The sequence below is a fragment of the Gracilinanus agilis genome, chromosome 3, assembly GCF_016433145.1.
Source record: "Gracilinanus agilis isolate LMUSP501 chromosome 3, AgileGrace, whole genome shotgun sequence".
Classification (NCBI taxonomy): Eukaryota; Metazoa; Chordata; class Mammalia; order Didelphimorphia; family Didelphidae; genus Gracilinanus; species Gracilinanus agilis.
In genome coordinates this window covers 493,957,044-493,975,419 of record NC_058132.1, presented here as the reverse complement: position 1 = coordinate 493,975,419, position 18,376 = coordinate 493,957,044, and the positions used below count along the sequence as shown (strand labels likewise).

General features: G+C 36.3%; 1 protein-coding gene across 1 annotated transcript in view; it reads right to left on the bottom strand.

Annotated features, from left to right (window-relative positions):
* Positions 1 to 5,579: 5,579 nt before the first annotated feature.
* The window catches only part of IL1RL1 (interleukin 1 receptor like 1), a 29,620-nt gene continuing 16,823 nt past the window's right edge, over positions 5,580 to 18,376 (bottom strand). The window contains exons 7-10 of the mRNA XM_044667044.1: positions 18,183 to 18,328; positions 12,931 to 13,077; positions 9,646 to 9,813; positions 5,580 to 5,929 (exon numbers count right to left, since the gene is read on the bottom strand). Of these exons, the coding sequence (XP_044522979.1) occupies positions 5,580 to 5,929; positions 9,646 to 9,813; positions 12,931 to 13,077; positions 18,183 to 18,328 (811 nt within the window). The remainder of the gene's footprint in view (positions 5,930 to 9,645; positions 9,814 to 12,930; positions 13,078 to 18,182; positions 18,329 to 18,376) is intronic.

The following is an 18,376-nucleotide window of genomic DNA, read 5'->3' as shown; positions in this document are numbered from 1 at the left end:
AATATACAGGAGCTCCTTGGCTTCCTGTTTTTAAAAAAAATCCTGGGTAGGAAATGCTTCTACCCATTTAAGGCAATAATTTCTCTTATAATAAAATATATAACAGCTTTATCCTTTAAGACAACAATTCTTAAGGATTTAAAGTAAGACCTCTTGTAAAATTACAAGGTAATTCTCAAAGCATGGAAACTTCCAAGTTTCTTTACAATTACCAAGACAGAATAAATTTAAAAGACATGTGCTCCTATAAGATGTTCATAGGTGGTACATATAACCGCATTGTTTCTACTACAGTAAGCTTTAAGTAAATGAGGAAATATAATAACATCATAAGCAGAAACTTCATTAGTGTAAAATGATTCAGTGCAACAGGAAAAATCAATGAAATAATCAAGATTAATTTACAAAACTAATTAGCAAAATGCAGTAAGATACAAAGTCTCTTTAAAACAGAAATAAAACTCATTCAGTTCCGAAGTTTAAAAGATTGAGTTCTGCTGAGTTTAAGGGGTTTTTTAAAGTTCAAAGTTCTGAGCAGGTATGGGGGTGAAATTTCTTCCCCTGAGTTCAGTTTTTAATAATCTCAAAAGTTTGAATAGGCCATGCGCCTGAGAGTTTCAGACGCTTGGGCTCGAGGTTAGAGAAAAGCTTAGGTCAGTTTTGTAGAAAATACCACGTGTAGAGCTTGTGGGGGTGGGGGTTGCCTAAATTAGGTCTTTACAGAAACACATGGAAGGCTAGAAAATAGGGAGAAAGGGGAATATACTTCCCAAGTTCTTTATCAGCAGAGCTGAAGCAGTCTCTGAAGATCGAGATCTCAGCAAAGGCAGCAGCCGGGGGCATGGATGTTGGGGCTTGGGGTTCTGGGACTAGCAGGACTAGCAGCACCAGCGGCAGGATGGGAGAAGTGGTCTGCTCTGGCGAGTCAGGAAAAGCGGTGGAGATCAGAGTAGGTAGAATGCTTGCAGGCTTGTAGTCAGGAATGGAGATCAGGTCTGGAGTCAGGAGATCAGTGGCAGAGGCACACTGGCTGGGCTCTGGCATTTTAGTTTTAAGCCAAAAGCCAGAATTGGCTGGCCTGACCTCCCAAGGTGGTTTGGGCTGGACTGGCTGGCTGAGTCCCACCTGAGGCAAAAACATGCTGTTGCTTTTAGCAAAAGCATGGCAAGGAAAGCCACTTTCCTTTTTAAAAAAGTGCTCAAAAGAGCTGAGCCAGGCCAAAAAGAAAGCATGGCTATCGTTTCTAAAAGGCTATCTGGAAAATTGAGAATTCTTAATCCAAACTTCGTAAGGTTGCCATAATTATTACGATTAAAAATAATTAAAACTGATATAAATATAGAAATTAGTATTTTAATTAAAGCCATGGCCATGCTGGTAAAATCAGTAGACCACGCACTGGTAAGAATTCAAAACTGCTGCCTCCATTTTGTTACCTCTCTTCTCTCCCCGAGCCTGCTAGCCAAGAGGGCTTACTTTTGATTCTCCTCCCATTTAAACTGTTCTCTGTGTGGTGACGCAGGTATTCCCACACCCAAAGAACCAGAACTGGAAACCCGTTGGACCACAGGAAATGTAGTTTGATAGTTCCCATGTGTCCATAGAAAATATATGTACTTTTAGATGGCATCTCCCAAATTTCACTTTTACAATTCCCCCTGAGGTCCAGCAAAAAGAAGGTTAGTTCTTCGCTGGACCTGTAAAAATAGACAACTTCTAAATTTTTAGGAATTTGGGGATAAAAGAAATGGATAAACAAATGGATAAAACTAGCCGCATTGACAAAAAACCAATTTAGGGGTAGTCCCCTATTGGTATAACAGTGTACAATTAGAACAATATATACAACTCAATTTCCACTCCCCATAGTTCAATCAACTGCACCCCAAAGTTCAAATTTGGTCTTCATGGTACAGTGAAGGCTTTTCAGACATCTTCATGGTGTCTTTACTAAACAGGTTCGTCATCTGGATTCTGGGGAGATGGCAAGATCCTTATCCTGAAATTATTCTCAAAAGAATTTTAACTTTACATTATAGATTACAAAACATACATTTTCTTCTAAGATTTATACAATTCCCCCTGAAATTACTCCTAAAAGAGTTAAATATACATATATTTTGACATTATCGAATTTTAAAAAACTTAACAGACATCCCCCTGAGGAAAATTCTAATCACACCTTCTTTCCTTGAAAAAGGGTACCTCAGGTCAGCTAAGGATGACAAAATAAAAAGAATAAAATTCAAGAAAAAAGAAAAAAATTAACTTGTGAATGAAATGTAAAATGTGCAAAAAACGTAGGGGAAATAAACTTAGACCTTTAAACCAAGGCCCAATGAAAGGGATTTAAGTAGTTTGCTATTACCCACTTAGGGTCCGGACTGAAGGGAAATGTCTCTCTCTGATCTGATTTACCATCAGCTTTTCAGGGAAGTGAGCCAAATAAGTAACCAATCTTAGGTGCTTTCTAGGAATCTAAGTCGAGGGGACCCACGTCCTCTAAAGTTTTAGAAAAGACTGGGACTCCAGGACTCAAACCCCAATTTCCAAGCCCTAAAGTATTGGCATAGAACTCTGCAATCCATGCAGATCTTTTAGTCAATCAAGTCTCTGACCATGTGCTTTCTTTAGCACAAATTAATGGCTTTATGTTCCCTTCTGGAATCAGAGAGGCATTTAATCATAATCCCATAGTCTCAGGTATTTGCATTAAGCTTATAAAAAAAGATAAATAATGATTATATATGTACTTCTAGTACAAGATGATAAAAAGGAAAAATCAATTGCTCTAATTAAAAAAAATTTTTTTAAAAATCAAAAATATATATATATAGCTTAGAACTAGAAGGGTTATGTTACCCAAAAATGAGATTTTCATTCTGTGAGTGTAAATAGATCTTACAAATAGCAAATTCACAATGCACATTCAAATAGAGTACCATTATTTCCAATAGCACATTTTAAAACAATAAACAATGATGTTTAAAATCATATACTTGTTACAACTTTTAAATCTTGGCTAAGAGCTTCTCAACAAATTCTGTTATTGCTTCCATAGCAAAATCTGATATTTAAAAAAGAAACCTTCTGGTCTAAATTATCCGCAGATAAGAATATACAGGAGCTCCTTGGCTTCCTGTTTTTAAAAAAAATCCTGGGTAGGAAATGCTTCTACCCATTTAAGGCAATAATTTCTCTTATAATAAAATATATAACAGCTTTATCCTTTAAGACAACAATTCTTAAGGATTTAAAGTAAGACCTCTTGTAAAATTACAAGGTAATTCTCAAAGCATGGAAACTTCCAAGTTTCTTTACAATTACCAAGACAGAATAAATTTAAAAGACATGTGCTCCTATAAGATGTTCATAGGTGGTACATATAACCGCATTGTTTCTACTACAGTAAGCTTTAAGTAAATGAGGAAATATAATAACATCATAAGCAGAAACTTCATTAGTGTAAAATGATTCAGTGCAACAGGAAAAATCAATGAAATAATCAAGATTAATTTACAAAACTAATTAGCAAAATGCAGTAAGATACAAAGTCTCTTTAAAACAGAAATAAAACTCATTCAGTTCCGAAGTTTAAAAGATTGAGTTCTGCTGAGTTTAAGGGGTTTTTTAAAGTTCAAAGTTCTGAGCAGGTATGGGGGTGAAATTTCTTCCCCTGAGTTCAGTTTTTAATAATCTCAAAAGTTTGAATAGGCCATGCGCCTGAGAGTTTCAGACGCTTGGGCTTGAGGTTAGAGAAAAGCTTAGGTCAGTTTTGTAGAAAATACCACGTGTAGAGCTTGTGGGGGTGGGGGTTGCCTAAATTAGGTCTTTACAGAAACACATGGAAGGCTAGAAAATAGGGAGAAAGGGGAATATACTTCCCAAGTTCTTTATCAGCAGAGCTGAAGCAGTCTCTGAAGATCGAGATCTCAGCAAAGGCAGCAGCCGGGGGCATGGATGTTGGGGCTTGGGGTTCTGGGACTAGCAGGACTAGCAGCACCAGCGGCAGGATGGGAGAAGTGGTCTGCTCTGGCGAGTCAGGAAAAGCGGTGGAGATCAGAGTAGGTAGAATGCTTGCAGGCTTGTAGTCAGGAATGGAGATCAGGTCTGGAGTCAGGAGATCAGTGGCAGAGGCACACTGGCTGGGCTCTGGCATTTTAGTTTTAAGCCAAAAGCCAGAATTGGCTGGCCTGACCTCCCAAGGTGGTTTGGGCTGGACTGGCTGGCTGAGTCCCACCTGAGGCAAAAACATGCTGTTGCTTTTAGCAAAAGCATGGCAAGGAAAGCCACTTTCCTTTTTAAAAAAAGTGCTCAAAAGAGCTGAGCCAGGCCAAAAAGAAAGCATGGCTATCGTTTCTAAAAGGCTATCTGGAAAATTGAGAATTCTTAATCCAAACTTCGTAAGGTTGCCATAATTATTACGATTAAAAATAATTAAAACTGATATAAATATAGAAATTAGTATTTTAATTAAAGCCATGGCCATGCTGGTAAAATCAGTAGACCACGCACTGGTAAGAATTCAAAACTGCTGCCTCCATTTTGTTACCTCTCTTCTCTCCCCGAGCCTGCTAGCCAAGAGGGCTTACTTTTGATTCTCCTCCCATTTAAACTGTTCTCTGTGTGGTGACGCAGGTATTCCCACACCCAAAGAACCAGAACTGGAAACCCGTTGGACCACAGGAAATGTAGTTTGATAGTTCCCATGTGTCCATAGAAAATATATGTACTTTTAGATGGCATCTCCCAAATTTCACTTTTACAGCTGGAGGATCCCTCAGCTCTGTTCTGTTGTCAGATTTAGTTTTCTGTCCCCTTGAAGTCCTTTGTCCTTGATTGGTATTGAGGGGTTTACAGAGGTCTAGAGCCTTGCTGCTTCTAAGTTATCATCTTCCCAGAATTTCCCTTCCTCTCTACTCTTCTTGAAAATGAAATATTCACAAAAGTTTTGGCATTTCTAAATATTCATTAAAGACTCTTAGTATGAAAGTATTCTGGGAAGTACCCTGATCACTGATGAAAACCCAACTCTCATCACATTAGTCCAGTTTTTTTTTTTTATTAGATTCAGTAGATTACAGTGACTGGTAATTTCTGCAACTTGAACATGACTTGGAAGTGGGAAAGAGAGAATGGTTCCCTCATACGTGCCCATTGGGTGTGACAAAAGGAGAAGGAAATGGAGCAGAAGCAGACAGAAAATGGGAAACTTTCTGAGCTGTTTGCACTGACTAGAATTTAAGACAAAGGAATTAAAGCTTCCAAAGGAAGATTTCTTAAAGTATGCTTGTCTCTGTACCTTGTTTATACCTTTCTTCCTATCTTCGTACTCTGGTTCAAATATCAACTAAACCCCAAAATAAAATGGATAGCAAAATGTCAAAAAAAACTCCACATATTAAAAATGGTTATGATTACAATTAATTAATTACATAACTAATTGTGTAATTTAATTGACATTTAATCTAGAAAAATAATTGAAAAGAAGGAAAAAGAAATCTAAAGACACATTAACTACAAAAGCAAGCATTTTTGTCAAAGGGATCCTGAGAAAGCCATCATCTATGTCATGATCTTCACAAGCCACTGTGAAGTGGATCTAAGGATTTGCTTCTTAGTGGCATCTGGTACCGTACACATTTCCAGAAGTAGGAATTTAATGATTGCTTTTTGGTGATGTGGTTGTCTGTCCACTTGATGGTACCTCTCTGTTTAATAATGTGCTTGAGGGAATCCTGCAGTTCACTGGTTTCACCTGTTGTCTCCATTTCAACAAGGATCACCTTGGATTCATTCTGCATCAAGGCACAGTGTAAAGCAATTTCTTGCTCATAGGCAAATTCCTCACCATGCTCCACCTGGGAGTTCAATATGATAATTTGCCTTCTGCTTTTCTGTATGCATTTTACCATTTCACTGGCTGCATCTGTTAACAAAGGTGACAAAGAATGTTTTGTGAATCCTTTGTTAGTTTGATACCTATTCCAAATATAAGTATTACACACCATTAAAAATTCTCTCAATAGAATTTCTATGGTTTGGCATGGACTTCACAACTACATGTTCATTCTATTAATCCTGAAGAGTAAAGAATACAATGGGATAGAGAAGAATAATGTCCTTCTCTGAAACTATTCTGCTTTTTTTATTCCTACCTCCTAAATTAGGGCATTGATTCTTCTTGACTTTATTGGTTTTATGGAAGCACATCAGTTCTAATGGCCCTCAGTTCTAATGGAATGAAGAGTGAACTGAAGTCAGAGTATCTAGGATTCAAATCCTAGACTATCACCTTCATTACCTTTGGAAAGTAGCCTCTCTGGTCTCAGTTTCCTCATCTATAAAATAAGAGGATTGGCCTACATCATCTAGATCTAGATCTAGAAAGAATTTAAGAAGTTATTGGACTTAAACCCCTCATTTTACAGATAAGCTCAAGAGATATTAAGTGACTCCCCCAGGTTCACATAGCTAGTAAACATCTGTAAAAGGATTTAAATTTGAGTTTTCCTGACTCTATGTTCAATGCTCTTTTAGTTACACCATATTGCCTTTCTAGATCTTTTCTAAGGTTCCTTCTAGCTCAAAATCTATGATTCTATTATATTCCAAAGGAACAACCCCATGTAATTCTAAATTTCTTATATTTCTTCATGGTAGATAGTGAGCTGATCTTGAAGCCACAATACTCATGGGAATCTTTAAAAATAAGAGCTGATCTGATCCCGGAATGCCTTTGAAGAATAATGGACTTGGTTTCAGAAGATCTAGGTTCAATCCCCATTTTCCTAGATGGAAGATGATTGCTGGAAGAAGGCTCCTGGAGGATAGGGGCTGTCTTTTGTTTCTTTTTATATCTCCAGAAACTGACATATTGCTTGGCACATATTATTGTTGTTGTTGTTGAGTCATTTTGGTCATGTCCAACTCTTCATGACCCCCAGAGTAAGTCTCCAGCTCATTTTACAAATAAAGAAACTGAGGCAAATAAGATTAAGTGACTTGCTCAGAGTCACATAGCTAGTAAGTGTCTAAGGCCAAATTTGAATTCAAGAAGTTGCATCTTCCTGAATCCAGGCCCAATGCTCTATCCTATGTGCCACCTAATTGCTCTGCCTGGAACATAGTAGGCACTTACTAAATGTTTATTGATTGAGCATTCGTTGTACAACTTTAAGATATTCTAGCAATTGTGTGTGACTTAGACTGGGGAAAGACCCATCCAGGAAGAATTAGGGAGCGTATAGTTAAATTCCTTTCTTAGAGAATTATTTTCCTATTTAGAGTATTTTATTTTCTATTTTAGTGAATTATTTTCTTCAGTAAATTATTTTTCTAAGCCTATCTTGGTGAACCTATGGCAAGCATGCTGTAGTGCACCAGAGTGAGCTGCTTCCTTGTCCTCTCCATGCGTGCCTGAGGACATTTGTCACATCACCTGCCCCTCTGCCCAGTAACTCAGTGGGAACACTCCCTTCTTCCCCTGTCTGGAGTAAGGCAAGGGGCTCACATGCACTCTGAGGGTTGTAGTTTGGGCACTCCTTCTCTAAAAGGTTTGCCATCATTGTTGTAAACTATTGATTTTTTTCTATCATTTTATTTTCTAACTTTTCTTCCAAATTTCTTATTATTTATTTTTCTCTTCTTTTTTTGAGCTCTTCCAAGGGTTCATCTTAGGCTTGGTATGCTTTCTTATCTTCCTTTGAGACTTCATGTGTTTTCATTTTTGCATTGCTTTCCAAACTGAACTTTTATTTTGGTCACCTATCTTGTTGAAATATTTTTCTAGTATTGGGCTTTTTCTCTGTCTTTGGCTCATTTTGATTTCTTTTTTCCCATATTTTTCTATATATTCAAGATTAGCTCCATTCCTGGGATGGAAGGAGTATTGCCCCATGCTTGTACTGTGCCTGGGTTTGGTTCAGCTGTCTCAGTCTCAGACTGAGCACTCTTCTGAGGTAGCTTGGTTGTCCTGTTTGGTGGAGGTTTACAGCTATTCAGTTCACCTGGTTTGTGTTGGGTTCTTCTTAATTCTGCAGAGGCTGGACCTCATTAGGCTGAGTTCCTCCCCCTGCAGCCTCCATTTTTTTGTTCTTACCCTGAGGCTGGACTAAGCCAGGTGTGCCCTTTTCCATGGCACTTGCACTGTATTGAGTCTGAGTTCCATTGAGGTTTGTTCAGCACTCTTTCCTCTTACCCCAGTAAAATAAATCCTTCTTGCTGCCTCTCCATATTATTCTGAGCCAGAACACTGTTGGTTTTGTCACTCTAGTATTTGTTTTGAGTCTTTTTTGTTCTGTGGTCATTTAAAAGATGTTTGATGGACTTTGAGTACTTCTTACATAGTCAACTTGGACTATCTCTTCAGTATTTCCCAACTCAGTCACCAGGGTCCATGGGCTCCACAGCCACTTCAACTAACAACAATGCCACCAACATCACTCATTCTCTTACTTGTGAGGAGCATTCATTTTTTTAACCCTTAACTTCTGTGTATTGGCTCCTTGGTGGAAGAGTGGTAAGGGTGGGCAATGGGGGTCAAGTGACTTGCCCAGGGTCACACAGCTGGGAAGTGTCTGAGGCCAGATTTGAACCTTGGACCTCCCATCTCTAGGCCTGACTCTCAATCCACTGAGCTACCCAGCTGCTCGCAATGTCATTTTAAAGGATAGTTTAAATTAATTTTTATTTGATTTCCTACAATATTCCAAAAAGTATTATTGTAGATATTTAAAATTATCCTCATGTCATATCCACATGTCGTCCCCACTAAAATCCTACTTGGATAAACTACTTATGATGATTGGGTGACCTTGGGCTCTTGAAAGCTGTTAGTGTAGTGCCAGCTGTCTGGTAAATCCTATCAGTGCTTGGTGGTGACTGATTATATGCCAGAAAATTTCTGCAGCAACTCTGAAACTGTTTACTTAGACCTGGAATTAGTAGAATACAAGCTTTTTGAAGGCAAGGATAATTTTTTTGTCTTCATATCTTAACACCTAGTGCAATACCAGGTACATGGTAAGTACTTTAAAAATTCTAGATAAATGATTAAGTCAAAGAAGAAACAATTATATCAAAGAATCATAGATTGTATAAGTATAAAAGTACTATATTCAGTGAATCTAAAGTCTTATTTCAGTTTTAAGTAGTTAAAGTTTAAAAGTACACAAAAGATTTTTGAGATATTGCAATTTCTGACAACCTTAATATAAAGATGGATATGGTATTCCAGTTCAGCAGTTTGCAGAAAAATTTAGATTTCTTAATCCCACTGCAAATCTTTCAAACTAAGGAGTTTCAGAGATTGCTTAGAATTTGTGGTAGAAAGGGCAAGGAGCAGAAGAGAAGAGAAAATGCGTATAATCAAATATTGTCACAATACAAGTTTCAAGGAAATGGAATCAACTCCCAGAACTTTCACCACTGATAATTAACATTGAAACCTCATAACTGATTTAGCTTTGAGGAACAAGGTACAGAAAAAATGCTTCACTATGGAATGTATCTAGAAGCTTTGGGCCTCAGGGATTGGAGTATCTTGTTCAGTTATACTTCAAGAGAGAATGAAATGAAATGAGAATTTATATTTGACATTCTATAATAATGAAAGTGAGCCATTGCAGGATATTAAAATCTCACCTTCTCCAGGAAGTAGGTCTCTTCCATAGATACACAAGGTATATCCACATTTCTTTTCAAGAACTTCAGGCAGAATATGGTGAACAAAATATTCCAAAGAATTAACACTCTCAGTCCTCTTTTTGTAGTTTCTGGGATAGATGATATAAGCATCATATATCTTCCCATCTGAAAATAAATCAAAGTTCTTTTATTGTCCTTCAGTGGTTATTTGAGACGTGTGTGTGTGTGTGTGTGTGTGTGTGTGTGTGTGTGTGTGTGTGTGTGTGTGTGTGTGTAGAGAAACAGAGACAGAGAGAAGGAGGGGGAGACAGAGACAGAGAAAAAGGCAAAGACAGAGAGAGGGAGAAGGAGGGAGAGAAGAGAGACAGAGACAGAGAGTGAGAGAGAAAGAGATGGAGAAGGAGGGAGGGAGAGAGAAAGAAAGAGAGAGAGAGATGTAGATGGCTGAGGGTATATGTATATGTTTATACATATGTGTGTGTGTTTTACCAGTTGCATATACATCCTCAACCCTACAAAAATAAGCCAGGTATATAAGTATAGTAGCTAATAGTTGCTAAAAAATCTGTTAACCACAGACTTCTTTCTCTCTCTTTCTTAACCATCTCCAGCTAAATAACAGTAGATAAAGAATCAAGAATATGATCTGTTTGAGGTAAGTCAAATTGAATCATCTCCTGATTATTCATCAGTATTACTAATTAATCCACATGTATTTTTCATTTAATGACTTTGATTCGAATTCGGGTGTTTCTGATTCAAAGGCCAGCTCTCTCTAGCCTCTTTTAGACTCTGTTGATGGTTAACTGAAAAAGACAGCCTTATTCTTGAGGTTCACAGATTCGGGATTTATCTCACAATGGAACACAATTTCTTCTGTACCTTATACCTCAAAGCCAAATCGAAAATGAGGTTTCATGGTAACTACTTTGAAATTCTATGATTAGGTCCATAAGTATGTATGCTTATATTCTCATACGTGTACATATATGAAGTTGTTGTTAGACAGATTAAAGCTGCTAGTTCAGTGAATTCTACCATCTGTACATCATTTTGTTACACCTATGGAGAATACCAAAAAAAATATGACCTTTGTCTTCAAGGAATTTTAATCAATCAGATAGCCAACAATTATTTGATTTTCATAATAATATAATTGAGAATAGAATGTTTACACAAAGCATAGCAAATAATTAAGTATGAAACTATATGGTATTAATTACTCTGTTTAATAGAAAATGATGAAAAATTTAGATACATTCTAGTAGGAGTCCTCTATCAATAAGTTGAACCTATCAAATTTTATAATAGCATTCATAGTACATAATTAAATTTGATGATGTAAATTTCTACCTTTCCTTTTCTTCATTTTCCCTCTGGTAAATGTGCTCATGAAAATGCTAAAAAGCAAATGCATGAGACAGAAGAAAACTTGTAACATCTGGTGATATCTGGGAATAACCAGAAAACATACTATTTTTTTTGTTAATTGAACAGGAATCCAAAATACATCTATCATAAATAACTATTTTTTAATGGTGCAAAGGGGGATGAAGAGCATGCCTCCCAAGGATCATTACAGGAACTGGAGTATGTTTCACTTAGAGAAGAAATTACTAAAAAGACAGATTCTTGACCTCAAATATTTGAAAGGCTATCACATGGAAATTCCATTAGACTTATTCTGCTTGGGAGGGAAAGGGGAACAATTAGGAAGTTTTTGAGAGATAAATGTATAATGGAAGGGAAAATTCCAAACAATTTCAGCGTCCAAAAGTAGATATATTATTATGGAAGACCAGAAATGCCAGGCTAGGAGCTAGCTTTTATCTTGTAGGCTATCGGCAGTTATTGAAGGGTTTTTGTTTGTTCATTGTAGGGGGAGGAAGATGGGAGCAGTTGCTTGCTTTTTGAGCCAGCAAGTACTGTCTTTCTCCTCATTAAAGGTTTTTGAACAAAGGATGAATGGACACTTGTTATACAGAGTATTTTTTTTCAGTTGTGGGTTGGATTAGATTATCTCTTAGGTCCCTTCCAACTCTGAGATTTTGTGAATTTCTAACTGGGTTATAACTAGGATTATATAATAAAGTATTTTATGTATGTTGTTTAATTTGGTCCTCACAACAATCTTGCAAGGTAAATGCTATTAATGGCCTCATTTTATAGATGAGAAATCTGAGGCCAAGCAAAGTTAAGTGACTTGTCCAGAGTCACACAGCTAGAGGACATAAGCTTGAGTGCCCATAGGAATCTAGGTGTTGCAGAAGCTAAAGTTTTGGAACTGGAATCAGGAAGACAAAGGTTGTCCTCATATGTTTAGACATACATGAAATTGTTCTTTCATATTTATAAATCTGCCAGCTCACCAAGCTCCACTAACTCACTGACTTCTGCTCACATTTGGACAGCGAACAAACAGAATCATTATTCATTTTTAGTCTCATGATGTTTTGCCAGCATTAATAATGATAACTGACATTTAGATAGTGTTTCAAGATTTGTAAAGCACTTTACAAATAATGTCTATTTTTTTCTTCATAATAAGACTAGGGGGTAGGTGCTAACATTCATTTTTCAAAATATTAAACAACTCTGAATTTGGACCAATTTCTGCAGCAGTAGAAATTTTTTTAAAAAATCAAATTGAAAAATAGATGAAAAATCTAGATAATAACTTGGCAACTCTGAGTGTAGCTCACTGTTAACTCACTAGCAGCATATTCATGATTAAAATATTAAAGGGCAGCTGGGTAGCTCAGTGGAGTGAGAGTCAGGCCTAGAGACAGGAGGTCCTAGGTTCAAACCCGGCCTCAGCCACTTCCCAGCTGTGTGACCCTGGGCAAGTCACTTGACCCACATTGCCCACCCTTACCACTCTTCCACCTATGAGACAGTACACCGAAGTACAAGGGTTTAAAAAAATATATATTAAAAACCAACTATCTATTAATTGAGGGGCAGCTAGGTGGCTCAGTGGATATAGTGCTGGGTCTGGAGTCAGGAAGGCTCCTCTTCCTGAGTTCAAATCCATCCCCAGATACTTATAAACTATGTGATCGGGAAATTCACTTAACTGTAAAATGAGAAAGAAATGAAAAAAACCACTAGGTTATCTTGGCTGAGAAAACTGCAAATGAGATCATGAAGAGATGGACCCAACTGTAAAATTAATGAACAACAATCTATTGAGTTAATAACGGAATCAACGATAAGAATTTGACAATGATATGTATTTTCTATGAAAACTTTCCAAAAAGAGGTTTTAAATTTAATACTTACCATCCCTGGATTTATAAGGTCTAACTACATCTCTCCAGAGCAGAATAAAATCAATCCAGAATACTTTTAATAGGACTGTTAATATAATAAGTAAGAATAACAATGTACTAAATCCTGCAAGCAAGTAGTAGGTGCTTCGTTGATCAGCTATTTTGAAAAAAGGAAAGGGGAAAGAAGAGATAAAGAAAGAAGAAAAAATATTACTAAAGCAAGGTAGTATATATGACATCTGGTTAAAAAAAGTTTATACCAAAAGTTTGATTTACTTGCAATAATACATTTGTTATCTCTTCAGAACACTATATATGAGTCTATATTAGGCAGTGACATGTGGCAGCTTCAAAGAAATATAAGGAGAGTCCCTAAGATCAAGACACCTAGAATCCAGATAAGATAAAATATATCCATATGAAAAAGTAATAAATTTAACAAAAGTAAGTATACAATAGGAGTATGTAAATGAATCTTTGACTCTTTGGATTCTCTCATTGCCCAGTAATTCTGTCTTTTCTGTCTTCCTAATGTTTCTCTCTTCCCCTTTCCAAACATGGACTATGGCAACCGTTTCCTAGTTAAAGATATTTAAAGATGAGAGAGGTTATTCTGATCTGAAATAGATAGAGATAGATGGGCAGACAGATAGAATGATGGATGGATGAACAGGTAGATGGATAGATAGGTAGATAGATTAATAGACAGGTAGACAATAGATGGATGGATGGATAGATGGATAGATGGATGATAGAGATGGATAGAGACAGGTAGACAATAGACAGACAGGTAGACAATAGGTGGATAGATGGATAGAGAGAAGGGTAGTTTGTTTAGTAGTGCTAGACAATGTACGAAGAGATGGAGAAAAAAATGCAAGCAAGCAAAATAGCCCCACAACTAAAGGAGATATATCCTAATGGAAGAATACAAAGCTTATAGAGAAGGAAGTGGGGGGGGGGGGGAAAGATAGTATCTAAATGGCTATAAGTTGGGAGATATGAATGAAGGAGAAATTTTAAAAAACTGATGTGTGATTATGTCTAGACTCCTTCCTAACATGATGCTCCCAAGGAGGAAATCATCAATCAGTAGAGGAAGACTCTGGTATAGGAGTTTCTTCAGTGGGGAAAGAGATAATATGGGTAGAGTGAAATCACTGAAAAGTGAATTAGGGAACTCCATAGTGTTCAGGGAAGTCTTAACATAATATTAGCTAATGTTACATAATACTTTAAGGTTTGCAAAGCTCCTTAAATACATTAAAGCATTTGATCCTCACAATAACCCTATAGCCAGGAAAATGTAGACATTTCCTCAAGATCACACAGCAAGCAAATGTTAGATGCATTATTCAAACCTAGTTATCACTTACTTTTTTCCCAGGACAACATATCTTTTCTTAATATAAGACTTGAGATGGGCTTTGAAGGATGGCAAGACTTCAGAGTGGTAGAGAAAAAGGCATTTCAATTTAGCAATAATGGAGTAGGTAAAAGTAGAAAGATAAAAATGTATGAGGCATTTTGGCGGGGGGTAAGGAATAAATTAGCTTGACTAAAATGAAGATTTTGCTCTCGGGAAATAAATGTAGACAAATAGAATATGATCAGATTGTGGAGAACCAGAAATGCCAGGTTAGGAGTTAGATTTTATCCTGTAGGCTATAGGTAGTCATTGAAGTTTGATTTTGTTTTTTGAATTTTTTTTGGTTGTTTGGTTGCTTTTTGAGCAAGGGAGGGGGAAAAAGCATTACAAAAAGAATAGTTAATTCATTGATTATTATGGTACTGCTCAAGATGACAACTTATTAATAAAAAAATAAGACATAGTTTTACAAATACTGCTTAACAGTCATGATGAGATGTAACAAGCTTATCTCTCTACTTCAGTCTACTAAAGAATCTTAACAAATGTTAGTTAATAACTGAAGCCATTTTCTTCTGCATCTGATTCTCTTCCAAACCTCTTAGGTCTTTGTTGGTAAGATTGATATAAACACTTAAAAATGTTTTTAAACCCTTACCTTCCCTCTTGGAGTCAGTACTGTGTATTGGCTCCAAGGCAGAAGAGTGGTAAGGGTAGGTAATGGGGGTCAAGTGACTTGCCCAGGGTCACACAACTGGGAAGTGTCTGAGGCCAGATTTGAACCTAGGACCTCCCATCTCTAGGCCTTGCTCTCAATACACTGAGCTACCCAGCTGCCCCCTGATAAGAACACTTTAACATCACTTGACAAGGATTATTCTGGCAATAATATGCAAAATGGATTGTACTCTAAGATAACATTTTAAATGGATTTAGCCTCTCTAAGTGTTACAGGCATAAAAGATAGACTTTGATGAATGAATGGGAAGAGATGTAACAGACAAAAAGAGAAAGAGATGGTATTTTAGGCATAGCAATGAATAGCAGTACTAAGGTGGGGAAATAAAGAGATTATAACTGGGACAGAGAATTGTTCAGTTTGACTGGAATATATAGTGTATGGAGAGTAATAACATGAGAGAAGATTAGACAGATAAAATGATGCCAAATTGTGGAGATCCTTGAGTGTCAGGAAAAGGAATTTAAACTTTATTTAGAAGGCAATAGGGAGTCATTGAAGATTTTTGAGCAGTGGAATGGCATGTCATGGATGAATGAAGGAAGGAAGAGAGAAAAGCCAAGGATGACTCCAAAATACAGTTGTTGCCATTGACTGCTTTCAGGCTTCAACCCTACCACTTTCTTTTTTTCCCCCACCACTTTCTTAAGTGATATTAGTAGCTATTTAGTATTTATTGTTCTAGGTTTTATACAGAATATACCTGTACACTATATATAATGGCTACCTTCAAGTAATCTTTACATTAACAACATACATAAGCAATGTGTGACCATCGAGGCAAAAATAGGAACCATAATTATTTAGTGACATATCGATGCACTAATATCTCAACTACATGGTAACTTAATATTATAAAGTTTATACATATGGTTTATATAAATAGATTATATATAGGTTAATAACATTTCTATATAAACACTTATAGGATACTTTAGTGTTTATAAAGTATTTTACAGGTATTATTTCATTCTATCCTCACAGCAACTCTGGTTATCCTGATTATCCTCTCTTTAGAAATGAAAGAGGTCCAATGTCTTGCCCAAGGTCACAAAACAGGTCAACTTTACACTCCAGTTTTCCTGACTTTTGGACAAGAACTCTATCCGCTGTACCACTTCCATCTAGTATATATTTTTGTACAAAACTTACTCTCCTATCTAAAACTTGTAACTTTTGGAAAATAATGTGACTTTCTTACATCTGGGCAGAAATGGGGTGAAGGGTGGACTACTGTTTGAGGAACTGAATATTGCACATAATCTTGTTGTATTGGTATTTTTTGCTCAACTTTGTTTTGTAGGAAAGTTTCATGGTGTGATGTGTATATATGGAGGGGCACATATAAGGAAAAGCCTGATATAAAAAGTTTGAAAATAATAAATTTTTATTTAAATGTTTTAAGATTTTTAAAAAAGAGATGCTATAGTCTTAGAATTTACAAGTTGCCTTTTTGGTGATGCCATTTTGTTTCAAACAAATACTCCACTTAAATTTATATTCATGTTTATATTATTTGTCTCTCAAGGAAATATGAAGATAAAAGTAAAGCAGTTGATCATTAAACAATAGTAAGGTTACCTTTCTTTTAGCTACTTAATCGATTTTTTTTATTGTATTGGTTACTAGAAAGGGGAGATATAAGCAGGGAGTGAGAAAGTACCACCTCCTGCTGCTACTGTCCATAGGGAAGAGAACAGTGATATGAAGATTCAGGAGACAATGCAACCAATGGGATGGGTGCTGGACTTAGAATCAAAACTTCTGTGTTTAAATTTTGGATCTAATGAGCAGTAGTTGGGTAAGGATGGGAAAGATACTTCATGGCTCAGTCTCAATTTCTAACTTATAAAATTAGAGATTATCATATTTCTGACTAAACAGGGCTCTTAGGGGAAAAGTCTCTTATAAACCTGAGAACACCAGGTAAATATGAATTGTTCTTAGTATTAGATTCTTTTGGTAAAAATGTTAGCTGAGCTGTCATGAGAGGGACATGCATCACAGCTGCCTGTTCTATTCTATTTTCTTCTAAAGCATTTCTTCCCATAAAGGTCTTGCCTTTTTGTAAAACAATAACAACTCTGGCAAACAAAATAAGGATAAATATCAGAATAAAGTGATTTGGGCAATTTAATTCAATAAACATTTATTGTGTCTTTGATACAATGTACTATTAGGTACAACCATATCTTAGATGAGTTACATTTAATATGATCATGAATTTAAAGTTGTTAAGAACCTTTAAGGCCATTTAATTCAAATCCTTCTCATTTTATGGATAAAGAAACTGAGGCTTACAATGACAAAATGACTCACCCAGTTACAGAGCTAGCAATTGAGCTTATTCAGAACCATGACCTTGTAACTCCTACAACAGGAATATTTCCATTAAATCATGTATACTGAATCTATCATCTTCTGAAGCTGAATACAGACATTAATTTCTTGCTTCTATGATCATAAAGTGTTTATTTGTCAGAGGAAAGATTTGAATCCAGGTTCTCAATCTCCAAAAGGAGCACTCATTCCCACTGGACCATACTGCCTTCCCAAAGTTAGTTGGCTAATTCAATTGGAAAACAGTCTCGCTAACTTCAGGTACAACCAAAAAGTGTATTTGTGTACATATGTGTGTATACACACTTATACTTTATAAGGAAATATATGTATTGGCTAAATTATAATAATAAAATGTATAAATATAATAACAAATAAGCTACCTGCTATATGTAATGATTTAAAGGACTAATGCTATTGGAATCCATGAAGAAGAAAAGATGATTTAGTGGCAGAGGGGCCAAGAAAAGTAGTAAAAGCATGTTTCTGAGAGTTGAAAAGGAAGACAGGTTTGGGGAGTTTGACATACTAGTCAAGCAGGGAGAGAAAAAGCAAGGCGCCTCAAATCATTCATGTCTTCTTACCCAGGAAAGGTTGTTGAGTAACCTGGGCCACAAGAAAGCCATGTTCTCAAAGTTTCATGGCATTAGTTGGATCACATTCACCATGAAGTCAAGAAAATGCCCATAGTCTATCTTTAGGAGGGAATTCAACCAACCATTTTGCCCAGGATTAGACAAACAGAAATATGTGACAAAACTGCTGAAATATCAACAAAACTTTCACAGACACACAAAGGAAATTTATTTCTTACTTGTTTTCTTATTTCCGATTCTTATGCTGTGACTTTTCCATCCATGCTTATTTAAGGCCAGACAATAAAATTCCAATGAGAGATCTTCTTTCTTCACATTGGCTATTCTTAAATTGACAGTTTTACATTCAAAGATATCCCTAGGACTAAGAAAGCAAATTGTTACTTTTATTAGTTATTCTGTAGGTTGCAAG